This window comes from Lipomyces chichibuensis (assembly GCF_038497645.1).
Source record: "Lipomyces chichibuensis strain CBS 12929 unplaced genomic scaffold V1513scaffold_8, whole genome shotgun sequence".
Taxonomy (NCBI): Eukaryota; Fungi; Ascomycota; class Lipomycetes; order Lipomycetales; family Lipomycetaceae; genus Lipomyces; species Lipomyces chichibuensis.
In genome coordinates this window covers 43,388-62,957 of record NW_027117460.1, presented here as the reverse complement: position 1 = coordinate 62,957, position 19,570 = coordinate 43,388, and the positions used below count along the sequence as shown (strand labels likewise).

Here is a 19,570-nt window from a genome sequence, read left to right as displayed (position 1 = left end):
ATATCCAGGGTCGTCGGGTTCCATGTCGACCTCTATCCTTGGGACATACTCTGTCTCTTGGTCATCACAGAGGTTTAGGGTCCGTTTCTAAATGGAATCAGTCTGCGGCTACGTCATATCTGTTATCGGGAACAGTACTTAGTACTCGTCTAGAGGAGCAGTCACCCACCTAGTATCTGAGTGTAGAGCTGTTTCTATTTTTAATTCTGCAGTTTAACATATGTATGAATTTTGGATCTAGCATGAGCCAGCTCGATCTCGATCCCGCAATCCTCTCTGCCCTCCCAGGTCCTTCAACGGACTACACCGTCCCATCGTCAGTTCACTCCATCGCCTCATTCGGCACCACAACACATATCAATAAATGCGGCGTACCAACATATTTCCTTAAGTACGCCAGGTCAAAGAAATTAATCGAGGGGGAATATCGCGCATTACAACTAATCTCCAAAGCAGTTCCTGGCTTCTGTCCCGATCCCGTAGCGTCAGGACAGTTTAACGATGGATCGCGGTATTTCGTTGTTGCGAGTTTTTTGAAGGATTTAAGATCCGGGAGTGGAAGAGCTTGGGAGCGCAAATTGGCGGAGAAATTGGCAAGGTTGCATACAGAGGCTACGAGCGATGTGTACGGATTACCGGATGGTCTCCCGACTTGTTGCGGAGCTACGCCGATGCCTAACCCGCCGACGACAACATGGTCGGAATTCTATGGCGTGCATAGATTGCAGTTTATTCTCGATGAAAACGCGAGGGCTAATGGGCGTGATGTTGACTTAGATCGATTGGGCATCACAATCGTGGAGAAAGTGGTTCCCCGGCTGTTGGATGGTCTCAAGTCGTCCCCGTCGTTAGTGCATGGCGATTTGTGGGCCGGCAATGCGGGCGCAATAAACGACTCCGAGACAGGCGAGACGGTTCCAGTTGTATACGACGCCTGTGCGTTTTACGCAGACTCTGAGTTCGAACTGGGCATTATGCGGATGTTTGGCGGATTCAGCTCAGGCGGATTTTACAAGCGGTACCACGAACTTGTACCAGAGAAGGAACCAAGAGAAGAATACGAGGACCGCATTCGTCTCTATAGACTATTTCACGAGTTGAATCATGCGGCGCTGTTCGGTGGAGGGTGGTATCTTGACCAGGCTAAGAGCTCAATGAGAGCATTGATTAAAAAGTACGGGTAGTAATGTAGAGTACACACGCAAAAACAGGCACTTCCTGTCTCCAATTGTGCTGGTTGTACAGAGATTTGGCAAGTATCTGGTGATAGTGTTGGCACGACAGTTTCGTATGTATTCGCTATCAGGGATAATTGACCGTACACGCTGTACGTAGTTTCAGTCACCGAGCGAAATCTTAGATTCAAGCCGTATTAACATACGATTCTACCCCAATCTAGGGCTGTTGACGATATTCGACTTGCCGAATATTATTCGAAGCATTCTTCGACCGTCGAATCAAATATTCGACAAAGTATTACGTAAACGTAGAGAAATGGATTTACTGGGATTTTAAAACGGAAAGAATCACTTTAGCTTTCGTATACATGCATATGCCAGTTATAGCAATAGTTGTCCGATTTGCTCGGCGTCTTCAATGCCGACGTCCCGGCCATTAGGCCAGGCTGAGATTAGCGCTGACAATTTTACACTGTAGAAGTGACTCTGGCTGTATGGGCCTTACCTCTGTGTTGAAGAAGACAAGTGAACAACACAACAACACAAGCGAGAAGTTGCGACTTGATAACTAGTCTTTAATAGAAAATGTTTAACTTATTTAATTAATATCACGTGATTACGACGAATATTCGAGCCGATATTATTCGACCTAAACCTTATCTGTCGAATACGAATATTGAATATTATTTGAATGCGTTTCAAAGAGTCGAATATCGAATACGTTTATTGGGGACAACCTGCCGATATTCGTATTCGCAACAGCCCTACACCCATCCTGCTGTTCCGTTCAACTGCGTGGATAGGGTTGCACTCCCGACAAAACTACTGCGAGCAAAATAAAGTTCTGCGGTACAGTAGCTACTGCTGATCCGGGGGCGGTCGGCATCGATTGAGCAAAGTTATCTCCTCCCGCTAACTGACAGCCTTAAGTCTTATTTGGGTATGGCGTGTAATATGTTGCGTCTACCATGAGCCGGGTAGGAGGAGGAGGATGAAACGACTAAAACTCCTGCGGTGTTTGCTGTGTGAGGTTTTTGGTACACAAAGGGTCCGTAACTAATGTGCGGCTCAATGTGCAACCCGGTAGTCCTCGAGTAAAAACCAACTGTCTTCACTGTCCCTCAGTGGCCCTCCTTTCCAACCTCCAGTGGCCTCCTCCACGAGCTGTTCCAATGTTGTTGCATTCCATGCGTCAGACGCGACTGTTACTTCTCGTGTTTGCTACATTATGCTTCGGCGTTAACTTGTACTACGCTGTGAGAATATTTGGTCACTTTGGCGCCGGCCCCTGGACCACGAAGTTAATGAGAAATGCAATTGACAAAAAATCATCTACAATCCGGACTCCTCGCGAATGCGTCGACGCGTATAAAATGCCGGGATATATGTATACAACCGAAGAACGAGAGGAGACCCGTTGGATTCCATTCTACCAGTCGTTCTTTGATCTTCCAGCGCTTCCAGAGACTGCGTACCCGCATCCGGAAGATATGGGCGACATTTTACTCAACAATCGCGCAGTCGACGATGTAATCTTGAACACCGCGCCGGTTCCTTGGTTTCGAATGTTAAGAGAATACTACGCATATCTCAAAAAGGTTGCGGACGCCAAAGAAAGTAATCAACCACAGCCGGAACTAAGCGCGCAGGAAGAGTTCGTCCGCGTACATATGTCCTGGACCAAAAACCGGCGCATCCTACTGATGGGTGACTCCGTTGACCGGAATCAATTGCAATACTTATGCGAGGACATGGGACAGGAATTCGTCGAAGAAGGCGGCCCACATCGCACGAAGCAGACTACGGCATATTGTCATATCCCACTTATCAACATCACTTTTGTGCAGTGGCATATTGCTGGAATGTATACATTCCGCCCAGAATGGTGGTGGATGCCCATGAAATTGGTCAGTTTCGAAGACCGATTCAAAGAGATCTTCGAACCAGTCTCAATGCACCGAGTCATCGGACCTTCTGGATCTGGACCTGACTTGATATTGATGCAGTCTGGGGTATGGGATCAAGTTGCATTTTTGTCTGGTGCGCATTTTCACCGCATGCAGGATTTGCCGGAGCAAAATCGGACAAAGTTTGTAATAGGACGCCCAAGGGAACCATTAACTATAGATCAACTGCGGTTTGTGTCGAAGAGGTTCATAAAGTTTGTCGAGTTCATGAAAGATGTTTTCGGGGATAACGTGCCAATAATGTATCGGTCCTCCAGCGTCCGTAAAGATGGCAAAGATGAGGACGTGGGTATTTTGTCGATCGACCGCATGTTGCGTTCCCTCGTCACCACGAGATTCAAAATGGAGATATTCGATTGGTCGAGACTTGCATATGGCGCGACAAACGAATACAGGGATTTCATCCATTTCTCGAAGGGCCGAATGTCATGGCTATTTTCTGATATGCTCCTGCATTACTTGTTTCGGGCGTCTGGGGGTGTGGAGATTGAGGGAGTTGTCAAGACCTGGCCGCAGGAGAAGACAATGCATGATTTGAAAGCGAACTGGGAAGTGTGTCATGGTTATCTAGTCGATACAACGAACCGATAATTAAAATTTGGCTGCATTCATGAGTTTGGTGTAACGGTTGAACACATCGTTGGACATAAGATGTGTGTTATAGATTTATTCGGGACTTAGGATCGCACTATAGATTTCTTTGCAATGGTTGACGAACACACCCTTGACACATTGATACGAAAGGCCAAATTTGAAAACCTGTTTACGAATAAGCCCTGGCGTCGCCAATCTTTACATGCAAGACACTGCCGTCATCCATGCCTTGATGGCATTTGGGTGGGGGTGGGAGCCTGGAAAACGTGATGATCACAGAGCCGTCTTGGGAATCGAATATCAATATTCACCAGACGATGGGCAAGATACTGAGTTAACTAGTCCAAAATTGTTTTCATATTTTATTTACATCCTTCCTATCACATACGGAAACCAAAGAATCAAAATATCTTTGCGCCACGGCCGATTAAGTAATAGTTCATCGCCGGCTTGTCCAATAGCATCTCGGCTGGCATTTCAGACAAGTCCTAGTAATAGCGTCGGCACAATAGATAATTAATTGCTGTGCTTTGTGATTACTTGTTGTCGTGTGCTCATTCGTTCTTGTCGCCGATTTATATAGCGTCAAGGAGTGGGTCGCTACTACTCGACTTGGGCAAGTGCTTGATACTTTGACTTAGATGTTTGTCTTCAAGGGGATGATCCATTACTATAGTAACGGGTCAAAGATTTTTGCTACAGATGATTGGATTGAAGCAGCCGGAACAAGCTCCGGCGTTCCCATCCAATTGTTCATTTCTCGGGGGTTATAGTATATCTCTCAGCTGCGTCGGTTGCAGCGTTTGCAGGTACAGTAGATTGATGGACAAGAGCTATCTCAATAAGATTCTTGTATCGTCACATACAGTAGAGGTCTCCCCGGTACGTGATAACGTCTAGAATATATAGCTGTAACATATAAATGCGAAAAGGACAGACTAAACGTACAAGTATAGAACAAACAACATGACTCTTAATCACTCTTCATCTTGGGCCCAATTTCTCCAAAATGCGAGATCCCTGCTCTTCCCACTCCTCCTTTGAAATCCACCTGCGTCGCAGTTAGTTTACAGGTCACAGAATCAGAAGTTAACGTTAGTGCGGTATGTGGGTGAACTTACATATGCTCTTTATCCGCCATGATGTTGGCCAATACCGCGCCACCCAAGAAAACCATATGACGACGGCGAGGTGGATCCTCGATTCTGACTTTAAATTTCTGCACCAAAAATTAGTACTATGCATTCTCCACGCGTATAACAAGGTGTAGCATACACTTAATCTCGTGGGATCGCCATTCAGCACTTTCGTCAACCACAGCTGCTTCAACTCCTTCTCCAATCGACTAGGCAAGCCAGGATACATACTCGAACCGCCAGATAAAACGATTGCGCGGTACAGGCTCGATCGGACGTCGAGGTCGGCGGACTGGATAGTGTTGAAAAGAAACTCGGCGATACCGGGCTGTTCGACGTCGACAAGATGTGGTTGGAACAGACATTCCGGAGCCTCAAAGCGCTCTGATCCAATCTTGATCGTACGGCCATCAGGGAGCTTTATCTTCGTTAATGCTGTTTTCTGATTAAAATGAATGGATTACTTACAGTATAAGACTCGACCAGGACAGTAGTTTCCACGGCCAGCTTGGCGTCTAACTCGAGATCGTAACTAACATAACATAGCTTTTCCTTGATTTGTCTGACGGTTTCGAAATCAGCTGTTCGATTGAACGCATATCCGCGGCGAAGCAAGAGGTTGATTAGCTGGCGCGTGACGTCACGACCCGCGACATCAAGACGACGGGTGAGATGGTTGAGCACGACAGATTCGTAGACAGGCACAATGTGAGTGACGCCATCGCCTGAATCGACGACGACACCAGATGAAAGACCTAAGGCGTATCAGAACTTGTGTCCTCGAGATCTCATTAGCGATAATATCATATATACCCTGAGCATACAGTGCCAAAACTGCCTGGATGGCAACGTACACGCCACCAAAGTTGTACTTTTCAAACATTGTCTCGACCATCTTTTCTCGATTACTCAATGGATTCATCGGTGGCTCGGTCAAAAGAATCTTTTTGCCGGTCGGATCGATATTCATGCGCTCGTAGAACGCGTAATCCCATAGATGCCCCATATCTTCCCAATTCTTAATGATTCCGTTCTCCATCTACGTCAACCGCTAGTCGTCAGCCCACGCTCTCAAACGTAATTGATGATTGTAGATGTGGCCATACCGGATATGAAATCTGCAACATGGTGCGCACAGCGCTGGCTTCGTCGCCAGCCATGATATCTTTAATTTCCACATTCCCCGTTCGTTCCTCCGCTCGCAAGATAGGACGGCCGACAATCGACGGAAAAGTATGATCCGGGAAATTCGTGCCGCCACGGCCAATCTTGACGAAACCGGTACCTTGGTCGAGGACTATAACATGAACCGGTTAGCAACGGCATCGGTTTGGACGATATTATGAACAGCCTCCAGTAATAGCTTACTAAGACGAACACGAGAATCAATTCAGAATAGCTTACCAATAGGTTGCTCCGCCATGGCGATATACTATTTCGATAGTTACCAAAGATCCCAGTGTCTGGTTGAGACGTGGTGCTCTGTACTGGCTGGCGTACGTATATATCAGAACTGAGGACTGTCTCGTCTTGAGCCCAGCCCCGGGATGTGCAATCGTTAATGATTCGTGCACCCAACAGCGCGACATTTAAAGCTGGAATTCACCAAGGTTTTATATACAACTATTATTGCGCTTCCCACTCAATGTTCCAATAGTTTACAAGAACGGATCATTTTGCACATAGCATTTGATAAATGCTCATAGCTGAAAATCATTGATTTAATTACCTCATCTCTCATTTTACAAGGACCGCAAATGCACACCCAATCCGCAGAGTAGAGCATAACAGAATCTAGAAACTACCAAAGTTACACCAATGCGCAACACACCAACGATAGATCATACAACACTGCCGAAACCTTATACGAAAAATAAAACCACCACATATATACGTTTAGGCACCTCCGGCTGTCGCTGCGTCTTCGATAATAGATTCCCTGTGCGTAATCCACCTATCATTCTGTCCTAGCACGCGCCTACGTTCTTCCTCTGCTGCTGCGATTTCCTCGTCCGTAATAGAATCTGTGTCAGTCCCTATTTCCTGCCAACTGGCGTACGCAAGTAAAACAAACGCAATTGCAATTGTCAGACCGCCGGCAATTGCGCCGAGTGTCAACGGAGTCGAGAATAAAATCCAATCGCACAGAGCGACCAGAAAAATTGTGAGGAGGGCAGCGACACTGGAGAGAACCGGGGATGTTAGGGACATCAAGGTCAGGAAACTTCCCGAGAACGCAACATTTGCTAGGACTGAGATGATTAAAATTTGCAGCGTCTCGCCGTGAGGAATTTCAAATTTCTCAACACCAAAGATGTGGAGAATTGGAAGCAGTATCCACAGGCACGTAAAAGTGAACAAGCCCATTGTTGATCCGAATACGTTCGCAAAGAGTGCGGACCGCCGAACTGATACAGAAGACGGTGGACAAGCATACCGCTTGTACAGAACCTCATATAAGCCATACATAGCGGCGCCAACTCCAATAATAATATTCCCCATCAATCTATTGGAAGCGAGCTCGTCTGGAGACGGCGACGAGCTCTCGTCTCGAGTACCACCAGGAGTCCAGGTAGAGGAGACGTATGAATCGCCGTATGCAACGATTAGCACACCGAAAATGGCCAAACAGACGCTGAACGCCTTGGACCACCTAAATCTCTCATGCAACAGCGGGACGGAAAACGCATACGCGAAGAACGCTGAGCAGTTGTAGATGGCAGTGACATCGCTGGGCGTAGTAAGATTCACAGCAACATACCATGTACTTGCCGCGATAGTAAGCGCCAATGTAATAAGCGTGGTCGTCTGAATCAGGTACTGAACTGGCGATAACTTTGAATGGTTCGAAGCCGCAATGATGCTGAGTGTGGACAAAATTATACGCTTGTGTCTCTTATAAACTGTCGAAAGAGAATGTCGCGGAGAACGAAGCCATAAGAATATTAACTGCAGAGGAAATAGTATAATATAGGAGCTATGGGTCACATAGAGCATGAATATGGGTTTTTGATAACGCAGGTCCTGAGCTATATAGCCTGCCGCCTCTGTCTGGATTACAAATGTCGCCAGAGCAACCACTAATGCAATCGCAGAACTATAATTGCTATTAGTACAAGTATCACAAATTTACAGGTCGAGAACGTACTATATATATCGTCTGCTATTAGATATGTTTGCATGAAAATCTGAGTGCACTGATCGGCCGTCTTGATCGCCCCCGACTTGAGGTCCTTCGAATTCGTCATAATCATCGTCTAGTCGCGCGTGCAGATACCGGTATTCTGACCGATTAATACTACTCCGATTAAACGGCGACGACATTATCAGCGGTAGTCTCCGTCCACCGACCGTGTCTCTCTGGCTCCCGTGACCACCACCAGGTCCTGAACTACTCATGTTGCGACCACCGGTGACTTGATGTGATATCGACCGGTAGTCTGTTTCGTCGTCGGAAGAAAGAGCAGAAGAGTCGTAGGCAGCAGATATCGAACCAGTGAGGGACTGAGTGGGAGACAACAAGTCTAGAGAGTCAGACCGCTTAAGAGGTGGGCCTGTTGCAGATTTAAAACCCATAGAGCTGGACATGGTGTGGCGAATAAAGTATATATATACGCCGGAGACGAGAAGTGGCCAACAAACAAATTGTTAGTCCGGTGAGGCTCCTCGGCAAGAAGGCGGTATTAGTTGTGAGCAGCAGCAGTAAACAGACTGCAACTAGAGTACGACCGGGAAGTGTGTTGTGCTGGAGATATTAGAGAACGTGAAAAGCCGAGGCGCCTTAAACTAAAAGAGACATCCGGTTCCCCGGATCGAGGTTTTGACTCGCGCGCCGCTCGTCGAACGGTCACCGCGGTTGTCGGCCCCCAAATTGTGCCAGCTGGCCGCACCAATTCGCCCTTTAACTATATAATATATGACAATAGCCGGTTGACAGCGGTGATATTAAGTGGAACATAATCTAGATGGTATAACAGCATTTTTATTGTCGCCACAGATACGCAATACTAAATTATCCCCGGGGGGGGGGGGGGGGGAGGGAGGAGTCAGATATTTCTAGATGATGGATCCAATAAACTATATGGACAACTAGAATACATTTGCTCATTCAGGAATTCCGAGATGCGTTCTGCGAACACCGTTATCAATTCTCCGCAACAAGATATATTTGATTATGCTAAGTGGTCCTCGGTTCAAACATCCTCATCCAGTACAAGGAATCCCTGTCTGCGTAGTATAAACAATTCTCCTTACTCTGAGAGACTATTATTTGCATCCTGCCACAGTAATGACAAGCTGGCAACAAAAGTCCAGTTCGACAAAATTTATACAACTAGGAGCTATGTACTATGATGAAACCCGCATGGTTTCTGATTGAACTAGCGCAACGGGCTCGACGTCTTCACTTTGTGTTTCGACTCAAATTTATTGCACAGACTTTAATGATGCACACATACACCGCATTAACATACTGTACAAGAAAAACCCAACCCACCCAACGATCATATATTTAACGTACAATAGAAAACTAAATGCCATAGAGCCATGCCAAATCGACTAGGATTCAGTCATCATTTCAAACCAAAAACTTTACTTGAAATGGAACGAAGTTTGCGTACTAAGTATACATGCCAAAGAAACGACTTAGATAAGTAAACGCTCAATCATGTCCTTGATGGCGTAGATCTGGCTTTTAAGCTGACTCGCGTCGTTGCTGGTAATACTGGCGGAAATAACCGGACGGGTGACACCGCAGGCGCGACCAAGAGCAACTTTGGAAGGAACGAAGACATATGGGACGTTCTTGTCTTCGCACAGCAGGGGGAGGTGGAGAATGATTTCAATGGGCTCGGTATCAGCAGCCATGATAATGAACTCGCTGATACCACGGTTGAGAGTCTTAGTCGCTATCAAACGTTGTCAGTATACTACCTACATCGTGAACCAAATCAAGTATGTACATACCCTCGTTGGCACCCTTCTTCAACTGGTGATAATGAGTCGCTTGCTGGACAAGGTCCAAGATCTGCTGAGTCAAAGCGGCATCGGCGAGAGGGAAAGCTAAGAAATTGTTAGAATTATTGCAAACCAAAATATTTATTACCGTAATGACAGCATACCTTTGGGGTTAGGCGCAGACATTATTACCGAATATTGACGAGATTTGATCTGAGTGAAATCCGAAACAGTAGATGCCGATGGCGAATAAAAAGGGTTCCTTGCAGCGCTCGCCCTTTTTTATCGCGAGATTGTTGTCGCAATAGGATCGTCGTCCGCTAAGGATTTTTTAAAAGTGCTTAAAATGAGGTAGTGAAGAAAAGATGGTGATGTCCAAATTTTTTTTTTTTTTTTTTTTGATCAAACGTTAGTTGGAATAGAAAACCTTCGCATTTAGAACAAATTGCAGTTTGAGAAAACAGCGTTTGCAGGTGCATTTTTCCCTCTTCCTTAACAGTTTAAAATCCAGTTTTGAAAATGAGTTTAAAAGCTGCCACCGATTTAGAGTTTCAAGGAGGCGGTAAAATAACCCCAGGATATTACGAGCGTCTCGAATTGAATTAATAGGATTAATTTGGTCGACTTACATAAGCGTGTAACATTAGCTGTAGACTGTCTTCAATAACGGAATTTCAATAAGTAAGTATTTGCGAGCCATGAGAATTCACAAACAGTTTACGAGTCTCTCACAAAACTCTTAACATTCCCCGATTTAGCAGCTCGTTGGCTGCTACTTAGAGCGCGCGGTAAGTGCGCCACACGGGTCAGACAAGGGTCGAAAAGTCGTGAACACACGCGCAAGCAGTTGACCCTAACCCTGTATTGGTACGGAGTACGGAAGGCGCTAGCCTGAGGCTAATCTGATGCTCAGCGGAAAGAAATCGACAAATCGTATCGGGGCTCTAAGGAGGCGAGAAAGTTTGGATATGGAGTGCCAAAGCTGTTGCTGCCGAGTACGATAAGGTCATGGTTGGTCTAAAGATGTATAATTGCCGCTGTGTGTGGTGCTCCGAGAGTGCGTAAACCAAACCCTGCGGCGGATTCGACCTCCCGCGTACGTCTCGGTCCGGCAACCAGCAACGGCGTAATCTCCAGCACTAACTAAGGAGCAAAAGCCAAATCCAGAGGAAGCGTTCTCAATGAAAGTAGTACTAGGCCACACATGGCTAGCGCATGGTAACTGAGTACCTCCCAGTAGTAGCCCTCAATAATGTAGATATCCCCCGTTGGCCACGCACCACAACCCATTTTCACCTTTGTCTCTTTTGTCTACCTTCCTTCCGCCAGTCTGTTGTAGCACTTCACCGCTCCCGCAATCAACACCTCTTCCATCAATCCATCTTTATTTCGTCGTAAAACTTTTCAGAAATGGCCACTGAACTTTGGTATGTCTGTTTTCTAGGGTTCTGATAGCCAGGAAATTGAATGCCTCGCTTGTGATATTTGGAAATATCTCGCTGACTTCACTTCAATAGCCCTGTCTATGCTGTATGTACTTCAACTCGATATCGGTTTTTTCTTACTATTATATATCTCGCCGATAGCAATTTTCGATGGATTGGATTAGGATTTGGATTCTGACGCTTTCGGTTTAGCCTTTCTTCGGTGCCATGGGAGCCACCGCTTCTATTGTCTTTACCTGTAAGTTGTATTCTATCGGTGTCAACGATTCCTCAGCTATCGGTCTGCACCGAGATTCATCACCATTTGGATGGATTGGCGGATCTGATCAATTAATGCGTGGATTTGTTCACATTGTCGTATCAATAATGGAGTCCATTAACGATTGGGGTTAGCCTTCGGTGCCTCGTACGGTACTGCTAAGTCTGGTGTCGGTATCTGCGCTACCGCCGTTCTCCGACCTGACTTGATCATCAAGAGTATGTTGCAAAATTTTTGTGGCCCTTCCTTTTGGTGCTGACCCATTACAGACATTGTTCCCGTCATTATGGCCGGTATCATTGCTATCTATGGTCTCGTCGTCTCCGTCTTGGTCTCTGATGGTCTTGGCCAGCACCAAGCTCTCTACTCTGGTTTCATCCAGCTCGGTGCTGGTCTCTCCGTCGGTCTTGCTGGATTGGCCGCCGGTTTCGCCATTGGCATCGTCGGTGACGCCGGTGTCCGTGGTACTGCCCAGCAGCCCCGTCTCTTCGTCGGCATGATTCTTATTCTCATTTTCGCTGGTACGTTTATCTTTCCCTGTATTTTGTGCTTTGTGACACTAATTTTTTTGCGCAGAGGTTTTGGGTCTTTATGGTCTTATTGTTGCACTTCTTCTTAACTCTCGTGCCACTCAGGATGTTGTGTGCTAAGTGGTTTGCTTTATATATAATAAAATTATATATAAAAATTACGAATTTCACTACAAATCTCTGATACTTTATATGAAGCAAAATTCATTACATAGAGCTTTAGTTTCCGAGGTCTTTCTCTATTTTGTCTCTTTGTGTATTTTCCGGGAATCAGGAGTGGTTACAAAGCGCGTTTCATGTATTAATTATAAATAAAGTTGGCATTTTAAGGGGATTTATAATTTAATGGTCATTGAATTAGAAGCTGGGTGAGAACGATATGAATGGCTTGGAAACGGCGATAATTCATAGAGACCGCAGGTGTTACGAAATATAATTTTATGACGAAAAGTATACAATAATTTCATGACTGCGTTTGGTTATATTGAGCATCATTTTCTCTGAACCATGATGACTGCTCTTTGGTCTGCTGATGGTCGTTCGTCCTGATAGGTTGCCGTTGCGACAGGAACTTGCAACTAAATGGGTCAAGTTCATCGATATTGTTACTTGCCCCAGGCAGAATGATAACCGTTATATGCTCATTGCGTTTATGTTCCTCGTTTGTTGACTTGAAAGCCAGTACCTCTTGATATTGCCAGTTTAATCCTGCAGAGAGTTATTGCCGAAATTTCTCTTTACTTCATTCCTATCTGTCATTTCTTCAGTAACTGATTAACATATTGATACTCGCGTCGTCAGTAGAGAAAAGGATCGAAGTAAAAATGTTTCTGCTAGCATTTCAGTTCTTCTTGCCGCTAGGTATACGTTGAAGGTGATTGCTTGTTGGCAATAATATTGCTCGAGTTATTGCTGTTTAACTCAAGTTACAGTGCAGAGGACAACTGTGGCGGCTTGAATGGATCTCTATGTACAGCTTATGACCTAATATTTACAAATGCATTTGCCTTCTTATTCAGTTTCATACAGTTCTTCGACCACTTTCCGCGTCACTAGTGTCCGTTTTGTCTTCTTCAACTCTAAACACGCCATCCCACAAACCAGTCTTGTGAACCATTGCCAACACGAGGACCGTTGGTAGCTGCCAAATGCTTGCCCAGAAAAGACTCCTAGCGCTCGTCGTCGCTCCTTTGCCAGCTATTGTGCCTCTACACTCTTTCCAAAACTTGTAAGCACAAACGACAAGCCAAGTATTCACGACAGTGCTGTCTGCAAGAAACAGGCTGTCAGTCACGCCATAATACCATAATCCCACGCATAGAGGAACTACGGCGACAGAGTACCTAAGAGCTACGCGTGCGTTTAATTGCGGATTTACCCATGCGGTCATGATATATCCTGCCATCTTGTATTCTTCCCGTACAGGGTACGAGAGAGCGTTGAAGTGCGGGAATTGCCAAGCGTAAAGTAATCCAGCCAAACACCAAGCCCCGGGATCAAGCAAAGATCCTCCAGCGGCACTCCATCCCATAAGAGGCGGAATAGCTCCGACAACGGCACCAACCCAGGTGTTCAATATTGAAGTGCGTTTCATCGATGTGTATATGCCACCGTAGAATGCGATGTTGAGGACGGCAAGAGCAGCTGCTTCGGCATTGACGCCGAAGTATAGAGCTGCCGATCCAACGATACCAGCAACAATAGCAAATCGTATGGCTTGCCGTGGGGACACTAATCCCCGCACTATTGGCCGCGAACGAGTCCGTGACATCATCCCATCATATACTGGCTCCCGTGCCATATTTATCGCATTAGCGCTTGTCGACGTAAGAGCTGTCCCGATTGTGAGGAAAAGTAAGGTTGAGAGTGATGGAACTGGCAATGAGGTAGCAGCACTGCCGATGGCATGACTTTGGTCTGGTGTGAGGGCATACGCTGACATTGTACTTAGCACGACCAATGTTGTTAACTTCGGCTTGCCTAACTGTAGATGTGCCTTAAACGCAGACGGTGGAATTCGAGACGATGATGACGGCGAGCCATGCCAAAGTTTCGGAGTATGTGAAAAAAGCTGCAGCTTGGTTAGCTATTGCGATATGAACAGGGAGACAAGGCGTCCTTACTCGTAGCAGTAGTTTTGATCGCCCAGACAACTCTTCATTTGACCGGAAAAAATCTTTTTTTGAAATGGGAAACACTGCTGTACTTAAACCCCGATGTTCGATAAATCCAATCTGATATCCGGAGAGTCCTCTCAATCCGGCGCTTCCTTGCATTGATCTGCTCACCGAAGACTTGAAGCCATTATGTAGCAACCCCCCCATTCGCGAAGCAGCTTTTGTAAAATCCTTTGCATTGTGATGAGCACAAAAGCAACTCCGCGACGTGGTGAACGACATTTGATGAAATATTCACCTCCAGTTACCCTAGGCTCTGTCGCAAATCTATGCTTTCAGTACCTTATATTCAAGATATTCCACACCCCGCCCTGAATTCAAATCTTAGATATTGTTGGTTACTATCAAACCATTCGTCCCTAATAAACCCCAGAATGACAACTCTGGAAAGACGACTGGCAACGGCGCTTTATTTCGACAACAGTGATGAAGTATTTTTTTTTGCGACTTCGGGTGTGGTCTCCCGAGATCGTTCAAACCTTCGCGAACAAACCTTCGCGGGCCAAGGGTCTCGTGTAATCTCATCGCTTCTTCGCTCAAGATGGGCTGAAATTTTTGGGACACTTTTGTATCCCAGTACCAAAGGAGCAGCTACCATAATGACAATAAGGTAAATAAATCCGGAAAATGAGTTTAGAGACAGCTGCACCGCCTGTGTTGTCCTCGCAGCCAACATACGATAGGGTATCTGCTCGTTCAGAAACTGAGACTCCTGCTTTGGAAGAAATTACTTCGCAATATCATCTCGGAGAACTTGCTGAGGAGATCAACGAAAAACACTACAAAAGAATCGCGTTGCAATTTCCAGATATTCTGCTTCCACATTCGACTATTATCGCCAGTGCGTTAAGCAAGGAGTTGAAGAAGAAGGGATTTGGGGATGATGTAATGGTATTCGTGTTGGGTGATACATCGTATTCAGAATGCTGCGTTGACGAGATTGCGGCACAACATGTAAATGCCGACGTAGTCGTTCATATTGGAAATGCATGCTTGAACCCGTGCGTATGAGTTGCAGTTACTCGTTGCGTATCTTACTAACAACTCAACAGTGTCGTACACTCACCTGTCATCTATCTTTTCGGGAAAGGCAAGCTTGATCTCGACTTGTGTGTGAAGAGTTTCAGGGAACAGATTCCAGACACAAGAAGCCATGTTATAATTGTTGCGGAGACTCCATTTCAGGTATACGTTGAGCCATTAAAAGGCAGATTAACGGAATACGTTAACATATTGACCACTGTCCCATTTCTTTCATCATTCACAAGTCAGATTCCGTTTGCTCCATCCGAGACTATAATACCGGCCACATTAACATCTTCAATATCTACGACACATACAAATGTCTCGGCAATACCGCATCGTGCTCATCCGCAGCTTCAAACAGACTTGCCATCATATATCCTCTTCCAAATAGGTATTCCTCCACCTCCGGCGCAGCTACATCTCTTCACATTGTTTTCCCGGCCGCCGATAATTATTGATCCTGAAACGTCTTTACCGCAATCAATCGGAAACTTGTCACTGGCACGTCGCTATAAAATGATGCTTTCCGCCCGGGCGGCATCGACTATCGGTATCCTAGTTAATACTCTTTCGCTACGCTCTTCATCTGAATTGATCTTATCTTTGCAAAGGATAATCCGCGACGCAGGAAAGAAGCATTACGTTGTAGCCGTCGGTAAGCCTAACGTTGCCAAACTCGCAAATTTCGATGTCGTGGACGTCTGGGTAGTCGTCGGATGCTCCCGAGGTGGAATGATCCTAGACCGCGAAGGCGATTTTTTCAAGCCGTTGGTAACGCCTTTTGAACTGAAACTTGCAATGAAGCGGGATATTGCATGGGGCGCGGGAGAGTGGATCTTAGAGTTCGACAAGGTTTTGAAGTTGAAAGATGATGATGACCAGAATGAGTACGAAGCTGAGGAGAATTCCGTTGATGATGATGAAGACGCCCCTCCGGAGTTTGATCCGGTTAGTGGCAGATATGTTGCCTCGAGGCCGTTACAATCTGCGAAAGCGTCCAGGAAAACGCATATCGACATTGAGATTGAGAATGGTGATGGTCAGATGAACACATCGAATTCTGATTCGAAAGGATCTTCGCAGCTTATCAGCGTAAGTGGCAATGCTGGTCAGCTAGCCAGTAGAGGAAGCCAGCATTATTCCACTGCCGGGGCATACCTTCAGTCTAGGCGGTTCTGGAAAGGATTAGGGTCGGACTTTGCAGATGATGACGAAAGTGGCGCAGAAAACGTCGACACAGAAGAAAGAGAGGGGAGAAAGGGTAGCAAACTTGAAGAGGGCAGGACAGGGATTGCGAGAGGGTACTTTAATCCTGATGTGTAGGAACAGACTATAATGAGATTTTGCATTATTGGAGTTTTGGACGCGACTTGTATATAGTTTCTGTGCAAATGTAGAACCTCTCAGTTTTAAGTGTGTGTATACAAAGTGACAAGATTTGTACAAGAGCCAGCTACAATCCTGAACTCTAACTACAATGTCCCACATAACACTTGCTGAGGATATAATACAAACGTAAGTTAATGAGATATGCGTATCATGCTTAGCCTGCAGATATGCTCAATATTGAACTCGTAAGCCAATTCATATTCAAAATCGGACACCGTCTATGATTAAACTTATGCAGTATATTTACGACATAATCACAGTTCGTCATGTAGAGCAGTTGCCATTATCTGGGATGCTATCGAGGCAGAGATGTCTGATTCAATTGCCGCCAAAACTGTAGTGCTGATTGTATCCGCCACTGTACTTACAGTCGCCGAAACAATATTATCGTCGCTGTTCCATTCCCACTTCATTGCCTCATCACCAGTCGTGCTGTTTCCATGTCCGACGGCCCAGGATATAACTTTGCCGCCTTTCACAAATGTCCATATCACTAGCCTGACAGGACCCCTGAATACACGTCGCCATAGAATCCAGCATAGCACTAGTAGTAAAAAGCCCATAGCACCTAGCATATATAACCTATCCCACTTGTCCGCTTGCTCAAGCACCGAGATCACTCGTCTACTAGTCCCAAGCAGGACATCGAACGCAGTGTACTGAGTAGTTAATTTCTTCAGGGCGACATTGCTTTCGTCGAGAACATCCAATGACAATGCTGACCGAGCAACCTCAGCTTCCAGAAGCTGGTGTGTTCTCCTTAGTGTTGCCGTTGCCTCTTCCGCTGTACGGAGTGCGTTAGAGACCGGCGGTGTTGATGAAGCGGTGGAACCGCGCTGGTGAGATTTGGCGGACGCGAAAAGAAGTTCGCGTTCTTGCCGTTGTGTATTTTGAGTTGTTCGGCGGGAAAGTATCTGCGCCTTTCGATAAGATGACCGGTCTCTGTTGTTAGTTAGCTATTGCTGTATTATCGCTGGATCAAATTGCCAACTCACAGCTTTAAGTCTTCTTTCACTTCGTGCAGTTTCCCAGCCAGAGCTGACTTAGATACTCCGCCGTCACCACCATCAGCATAGTCTTGCACTAAAATGTCGGCTTCCTCTGCTAGTATATCTGCTTCCCGAAGCTGATTGTGTATCTTCGACGCCAGCCGTGACCTTTCGAATTCGTCGTCTGTAGCCAGCTTCAATAGCTGCGTGATTTGGTGTGCAATGGCTATATGCACTGCAACAAGATTATCTATAGTCGATTCTAGGGAAGACATGTCGTAGAATATAGTGAAATTGAAGTTAAATGGATGTTGACTGTTGCTGAGTTGTGAGGGAAAAGTCAACATGCCAACGCGCGACGCAACTTAGAAGCAAACACAACCAATCCTTGGGAGTTAACACAAAGATGAAGCGCGAACGTATTCCCACACAGATTACCAGATACTAAATCGCTACCGCATCAAGACATAATAAGAATTAAATTAAAGGACAGCAAGCATCCCTATATACAAACTATATACTACAATCTACATATCTAAACCTTCTATACAAACAAATAGAAATAAATAGGGAAGTCAAACACCTGTAAAATATTAATCCGGGTCCCCAACTCGCTCAATCCAGATCGAATCCCATTAACTATAAGGATTTCATGCAAATGCTACTAGTTATGTCACTCTGTTATCTGTACAGTGACAAAACCCGTGCTACCAATCCACCATCGATCTTCTTCTCAGTCACGGTTGCGCTTGCTGATTCTTCATCAGTGACTACCTCCTTGGGCTTCGGCTTTGGCTGGCTTTTGGGGCTTCCGGACGAAATTATAAAAACATTGTTTTTGACATCTTTCTTCACAACCACGTCAGATCCAGGTCCGTCATCGACATCGGAGGCACCGCCGTAGGCGTGAACCTCGGTAAGGCCAGAGTGCTTTCCCTGCTCTGGCGATAACTTCGCAATGGCGGCCTTCAGTTTGGCAACTTCTGCCTGTAATTCCGATATATCGTCTTCAACACTCTCTTGCCGTGCTGATGACTTTCGGCTGGATCTAACAGATTCAAAGATAATAGCTCCGGCCGCTATCGAACTGTATAACCTTAGTTGGCACTCTCAATCCCAACAATGACTAGGTAGTAACATACAATAAAAATGATTCTGACAGAAAGTTTGCGCCCTGTAGATATTGCAGTCAGCAATCATCTATAGGCTAATATCGTCGCCTTCTAACGACCTACCATCTCAATTGCTTTTGCGTCATTCAGTGGTCGGACCTTAGCCTTGCCGGCATCGCCTAGTAAACCTAATCGTAGCCGCACATCTGTAGAATGTAATGTCTGTGCAACAGCAATGCAGACTTTCCGAAAAGGACCATGGTGTTTTGCGCGAGCTTTGATTGTATTCTGGATCGCAGTGTCAGCTTAAGTGGTAATCGACTGTAGCTGACGGAAGAACTTACAGCTATCGGCTTGGCTAAAGTCCGCACTAACAGCGTCGATATTTTTAACGCAATAGTCGTCATTTGGAACGCTGATTTATGCTGTGCTATTGCTGGATCAATACTATATCGGCAGATCCGAAGACTGCGCAGCAATAGTATTCACCAATGCTGACAGCAAGGAGATGTAACTATTCGCGTCTATATCCGTAGACCTCTCTCTCTGCAACCTCCAAGCAATCTATGGGCTCTGTTGAAATAAATCCCTGAGGAAGTTGAGCATTGCTGGGTAAATGGAGCCCTATTGATATGCAATCATTACGGCAGCTTTATCATCTTTGGTAGAGTCGAAGACTAAACAAGCTTCGGAGGTTAATACAGGCTAAAGACGACTTTGCTAAAACTCCGTTTTTGCGGGCTCTAAATTGCAAATTGACAAAACCAGATTTTGAAACTTCTTTAGCTTGAAGGCCGGGTAACAAGGCCATT

The 19,570-nt window shown here is 45.7% G+C and overlaps 10 protein-coding genes across 10 annotated transcripts; 4 read left to right on the top strand and 6 right to left on the bottom strand.

The window, feature by feature from the left end:
• Window positions 1-134: 134 nt before the first annotated feature.
• Window positions 135-1,587, top strand: V1513DRAFT_440992 (Fructosamine/Ketosamine-3-kinase). The gene has a single exon (XM_066897454.1). It carries the CDS (start codon window positions 225-227, stop codon window positions 1,182-1,184), a length of 960 nt encoding a protein of 319 aa, XP_066754609.1. The 5' UTR covers window positions 135-224; the 3' UTR covers window positions 1,185-1,587.
• A 620-nt stretch (window positions 1,588-2,207) lies between these two features.
• On the top strand, window positions 2,208-3,839 carry V1513DRAFT_308974 (uncharacterized protein). The gene has a single exon (XM_066894653.1). It carries the CDS (start codon window positions 2,351-2,353, stop codon window positions 3,734-3,736), a length of 1,386 nt encoding a protein of 461 aa, XP_066754608.1. The 5' UTR covers window positions 2,208-2,350; the 3' UTR covers window positions 3,737-3,839.
• A 494-nt stretch (window positions 3,840-4,333) lies between these two features.
• Window positions 4,334-6,389, bottom strand: V1513DRAFT_412060 (actin family). The gene is made up of 7 exons (XM_066895745.1): window positions 6,280-6,389; window positions 5,982-6,172; window positions 5,689-5,914; window positions 5,344-5,630; window positions 5,015-5,293; window positions 4,861-4,958; window positions 4,334-4,790 (listed from the first exon to the last, which is right to left on the bottom strand). The coding sequence occupies exons 1-7, from the start codon at window positions 6,296-6,298 to the stop codon at window positions 4,724-4,726; spliced, it is 1,167 nt and encodes a 388-aa protein (XP_066754607.1). The 5' UTR covers window positions 6,299-6,389; the 3' UTR covers window positions 4,334-4,723.
• A 56-nt stretch (window positions 6,390-6,445) lies between these two features.
• V1513DRAFT_397120 (uncharacterized protein) lies at window positions 6,446-8,899 on the bottom strand. The gene is made up of 2 exons (XM_066895402.1): window positions 8,024-8,899; window positions 6,446-7,972 (listed from the first exon to the last, which is right to left on the bottom strand). Exons 1-2 carry the CDS (start codon window positions 8,461-8,463, stop codon window positions 6,772-6,774), a joined length of 1,641 nt encoding a protein of 546 aa, XP_066754606.1. The 5' UTR covers window positions 8,464-8,899; the 3' UTR covers window positions 6,446-6,771.
• Window positions 8,900-9,025: 126 nt separating this feature from the next.
• On the bottom strand, window positions 9,026-10,221 carry V1513DRAFT_440983 (50S ribosomal protein L30e-like protein). The gene is made up of 3 exons (XM_066897453.1): window positions 9,996-10,221; window positions 9,841-9,936; window positions 9,026-9,782 (listed from the first exon to the last, which is right to left on the bottom strand). Exons 1-3 carry the CDS (start codon window positions 10,015-10,017, stop codon window positions 9,520-9,522), a joined length of 381 nt encoding a protein of 126 aa, XP_066754605.1. The 5' UTR covers window positions 10,018-10,221; the 3' UTR covers window positions 9,026-9,519.
• An 827-nt stretch (window positions 10,222-11,048) lies between these two features.
• On the top strand, window positions 11,049-12,509 carry V1513DRAFT_440980 (V-ATPase proteolipid subunit C-like domain-containing protein). The gene is made up of 6 exons (XM_066897452.1): window positions 11,049-11,258; window positions 11,349-11,361; window positions 11,469-11,514; window positions 11,670-11,753; window positions 11,805-12,056; window positions 12,112-12,509. The coding sequence occupies exons 1-6, from the start codon at window positions 11,242-11,244 to the stop codon at window positions 12,183-12,185; spliced, it is 486 nt and encodes a 161-aa protein (XP_066754604.1). The 5' UTR covers window positions 11,049-11,241; the 3' UTR covers window positions 12,186-12,509.
• Window positions 12,510-12,818: 309 nt separating this feature from the next.
• On the bottom strand, window positions 12,819-14,701 carry V1513DRAFT_440974 (UbiA prenyltransferase family-domain-containing protein). Its single transcript, XM_066897451.1, has 2 exons — window positions 14,189-14,701; window positions 12,819-14,136 (listed from the first exon to the last, which is right to left on the bottom strand). Exons 1-2 carry the CDS (start codon window positions 14,462-14,464, stop codon window positions 13,087-13,089), a joined length of 1,326 nt encoding a protein of 441 aa, XP_066754603.1. The 5' UTR covers window positions 14,465-14,701; the 3' UTR covers window positions 12,819-13,086.
• Window positions 14,702-14,770: 69 nt separating this feature from the next.
• On the top strand, window positions 14,771-16,782 carry V1513DRAFT_440971 (putative diphthamide synthesis protein-domain-containing protein). The gene is made up of 2 exons (XM_066897450.1): window positions 14,771-15,243; window positions 15,295-16,782. Exons 1-2 carry the CDS (start codon window positions 14,870-14,872, stop codon window positions 16,589-16,591), a joined length of 1,671 nt encoding a protein of 556 aa, XP_066754602.1. The 5' UTR covers window positions 14,771-14,869; the 3' UTR covers window positions 16,592-16,782.
• On the bottom strand, window positions 16,622-17,999 carry V1513DRAFT_412043 (Sec20-domain-containing protein). The gene is made up of 2 exons (XM_066895744.1): window positions 17,653-17,999; window positions 16,622-17,599 (listed from the first exon to the last, which is right to left on the bottom strand). Exons 1-2 carry the CDS (start codon window positions 17,991-17,993, stop codon window positions 16,912-16,914), a joined length of 1,029 nt encoding a protein of 342 aa, XP_066754601.1. The 5' UTR covers window positions 17,994-17,999; the 3' UTR covers window positions 16,622-16,911.
• A 107-nt stretch (window positions 18,000-18,106) lies between these two features.
• On the bottom strand, window positions 18,107-19,419 carry V1513DRAFT_440966 (optic atrophy 3 protein-domain-containing protein). The gene is made up of 4 exons (XM_066897449.1): window positions 19,103-19,419; window positions 18,882-19,046; window positions 18,789-18,820; window positions 18,107-18,733 (listed from the first exon to the last, which is right to left on the bottom strand). The coding sequence occupies exons 1-4, from the start codon at window positions 19,163-19,165 to the stop codon at window positions 18,328-18,330; spliced, it is 666 nt and encodes a 221-aa protein (XP_066754600.1). The 5' UTR covers window positions 19,166-19,419; the 3' UTR covers window positions 18,107-18,327.
• Between the last annotated feature and the right edge of the window lie 151 nt (window positions 19,420-19,570).

What these genes read in the sequence shown, in the direction of transcription:
- V1513DRAFT_440992 (XM_066897454.1), top strand. Translation starts at nt 225, where the DNA reads ATGAATTTTGGATCTAGCATGAGCCAGCTCGATCTCGATCCCGCAATC.
- V1513DRAFT_308974 (XM_066894653.1), top strand. Translation starts at nt 2,351, where the DNA reads ATGTTGTTGCATTCCATGCGTCAGACGCGACTGTTACTTCTCGTGTTT.
- V1513DRAFT_412060 (XM_066895745.1), bottom strand. An exon ending in TTTGGCACTGTATGCTCAGG is followed by an intron (nt 5,631 to 5,688) that starts GTATATATGATA and finishes GATACGCCTTAG; the next exon opens with GTCTTTCATCTGGTGTCGTC. An exon ending in ATGGCGGATAAAGAGCATAT is followed by an intron (nt 4,791 to 4,860) that starts GTAAGTTCACCC and finishes ACTGCGACGCAG; the next exon opens with GTGGATTTCAAAGGAGGAGT.
- V1513DRAFT_397120 (XM_066895402.1), bottom strand. Translation starts at nt 8,463, where the DNA reads ATGTCCAGCTCTATGGGTTTTAAATCTGCAACAGGCCCACCTCTTAAG. An exon ending in AATAGCAGACGATATATATA is followed by an intron (nt 7,973 to 8,023) that starts GTACGTTCTCGA and finishes TAGCAATTATAG; the next exon opens with TTCTGCGATTGCATTAGTGG.
- V1513DRAFT_440983 (XM_066897453.1), bottom strand. Translation starts at nt 10,017, where the DNA reads ATGTCTGCGCCTAACCCCAAAG. An exon ending in GTCTGCGCCTAACCCCAAAG is followed by an intron (nt 9,937 to 9,995) that starts GTATGCTGTCAT and finishes ACAATTTCTTAG; the next exon opens with CTTTCCCTCTCGCCGATGCC. An exon ending in GAAGAAGGGTGCCAACGAGG is followed by an intron (nt 9,783 to 9,840) that starts GTATGTACATAC and finishes AACGTTTGATAG; the next exon opens with CGACTAAGACTCTCAACCGT.
- V1513DRAFT_440980 (XM_066897452.1), top strand. An exon ending in CGCTTCTATTGTCTTTACCT is followed by an intron (nt 11,515 to 11,669) that starts GTAAGTTGTATT and finishes GATTGGGGTTAG; the next exon opens with CCTTCGGTGCCTCGTACGGT. An exon ending in TCTTATTCTCATTTTCGCTG is followed by an intron (nt 12,057 to 12,111) that starts GTACGTTTATCT and finishes TTTTTTGCGCAG; the next exon opens with AGGTTTTGGGTCTTTATGGT.
- V1513DRAFT_440974 (XM_066897451.1), bottom strand. Translation starts at nt 14,464, where the DNA reads ATGTCGTTCACCACGTCGCGGAGTTGCTTTTGTGCTCATCACAATGCA. An exon ending in GATCAAAACTACTGCTACGA is followed by an intron (nt 14,137 to 14,188) that starts GTAAGGACGCCT and finishes ACCAAGCTGCAG; the next exon opens with CTTTTTTCACATACTCCGAA.
- V1513DRAFT_440971 (XM_066897450.1), top strand. Translation starts at nt 14,870, where the DNA reads ATGAGTTTAGAGACAGCTGCACCGCCTGTGTTGTCCTCGCAGCCAACA. An exon ending in GGAAATGCATGCTTGAACCC is followed by an intron (nt 15,244 to 15,294) that starts GTGCGTATGAGT and finishes ACAACTCAACAG; the next exon opens with TGTCGTACACTCACCTGTCA.
- V1513DRAFT_412043 (XM_066895744.1), bottom strand. Translation starts at nt 17,993, where the DNA reads ATGTTGACTTTTCCCTCACAACTCAGCAACAGTCAACATCCATTTAAC. An exon ending in GTGAAAGAAGACTTAAAGCT is followed by an intron (nt 17,600 to 17,652) that starts GTGAGTTGGCAA and finishes AACTAACAACAG; the next exon opens with AGACCGGTCATCTTATCGAA.
- V1513DRAFT_440966 (XM_066897449.1), bottom strand. Translation starts at nt 19,165, where the DNA reads ATGACGACTATTGCGTTAAAAATATCGACGCTGTTAGTGCGGACTTTA. An exon ending in CTTTAGCCAAGCCGATAGCT is followed by an intron (nt 19,047 to 19,102) that starts GTAAGTTCTTCC and finishes ACTGCGATCCAG; the next exon opens with AATACAATCAAAGCTCGCGC. An exon ending in ACGCAAAAGCAATTGAGATG is followed by an intron (nt 18,821 to 18,881) that starts GTAGGTCGTTAG and finishes CAATATCTACAG; the next exon opens with GGCGCAAACTTTCTGTCAGA.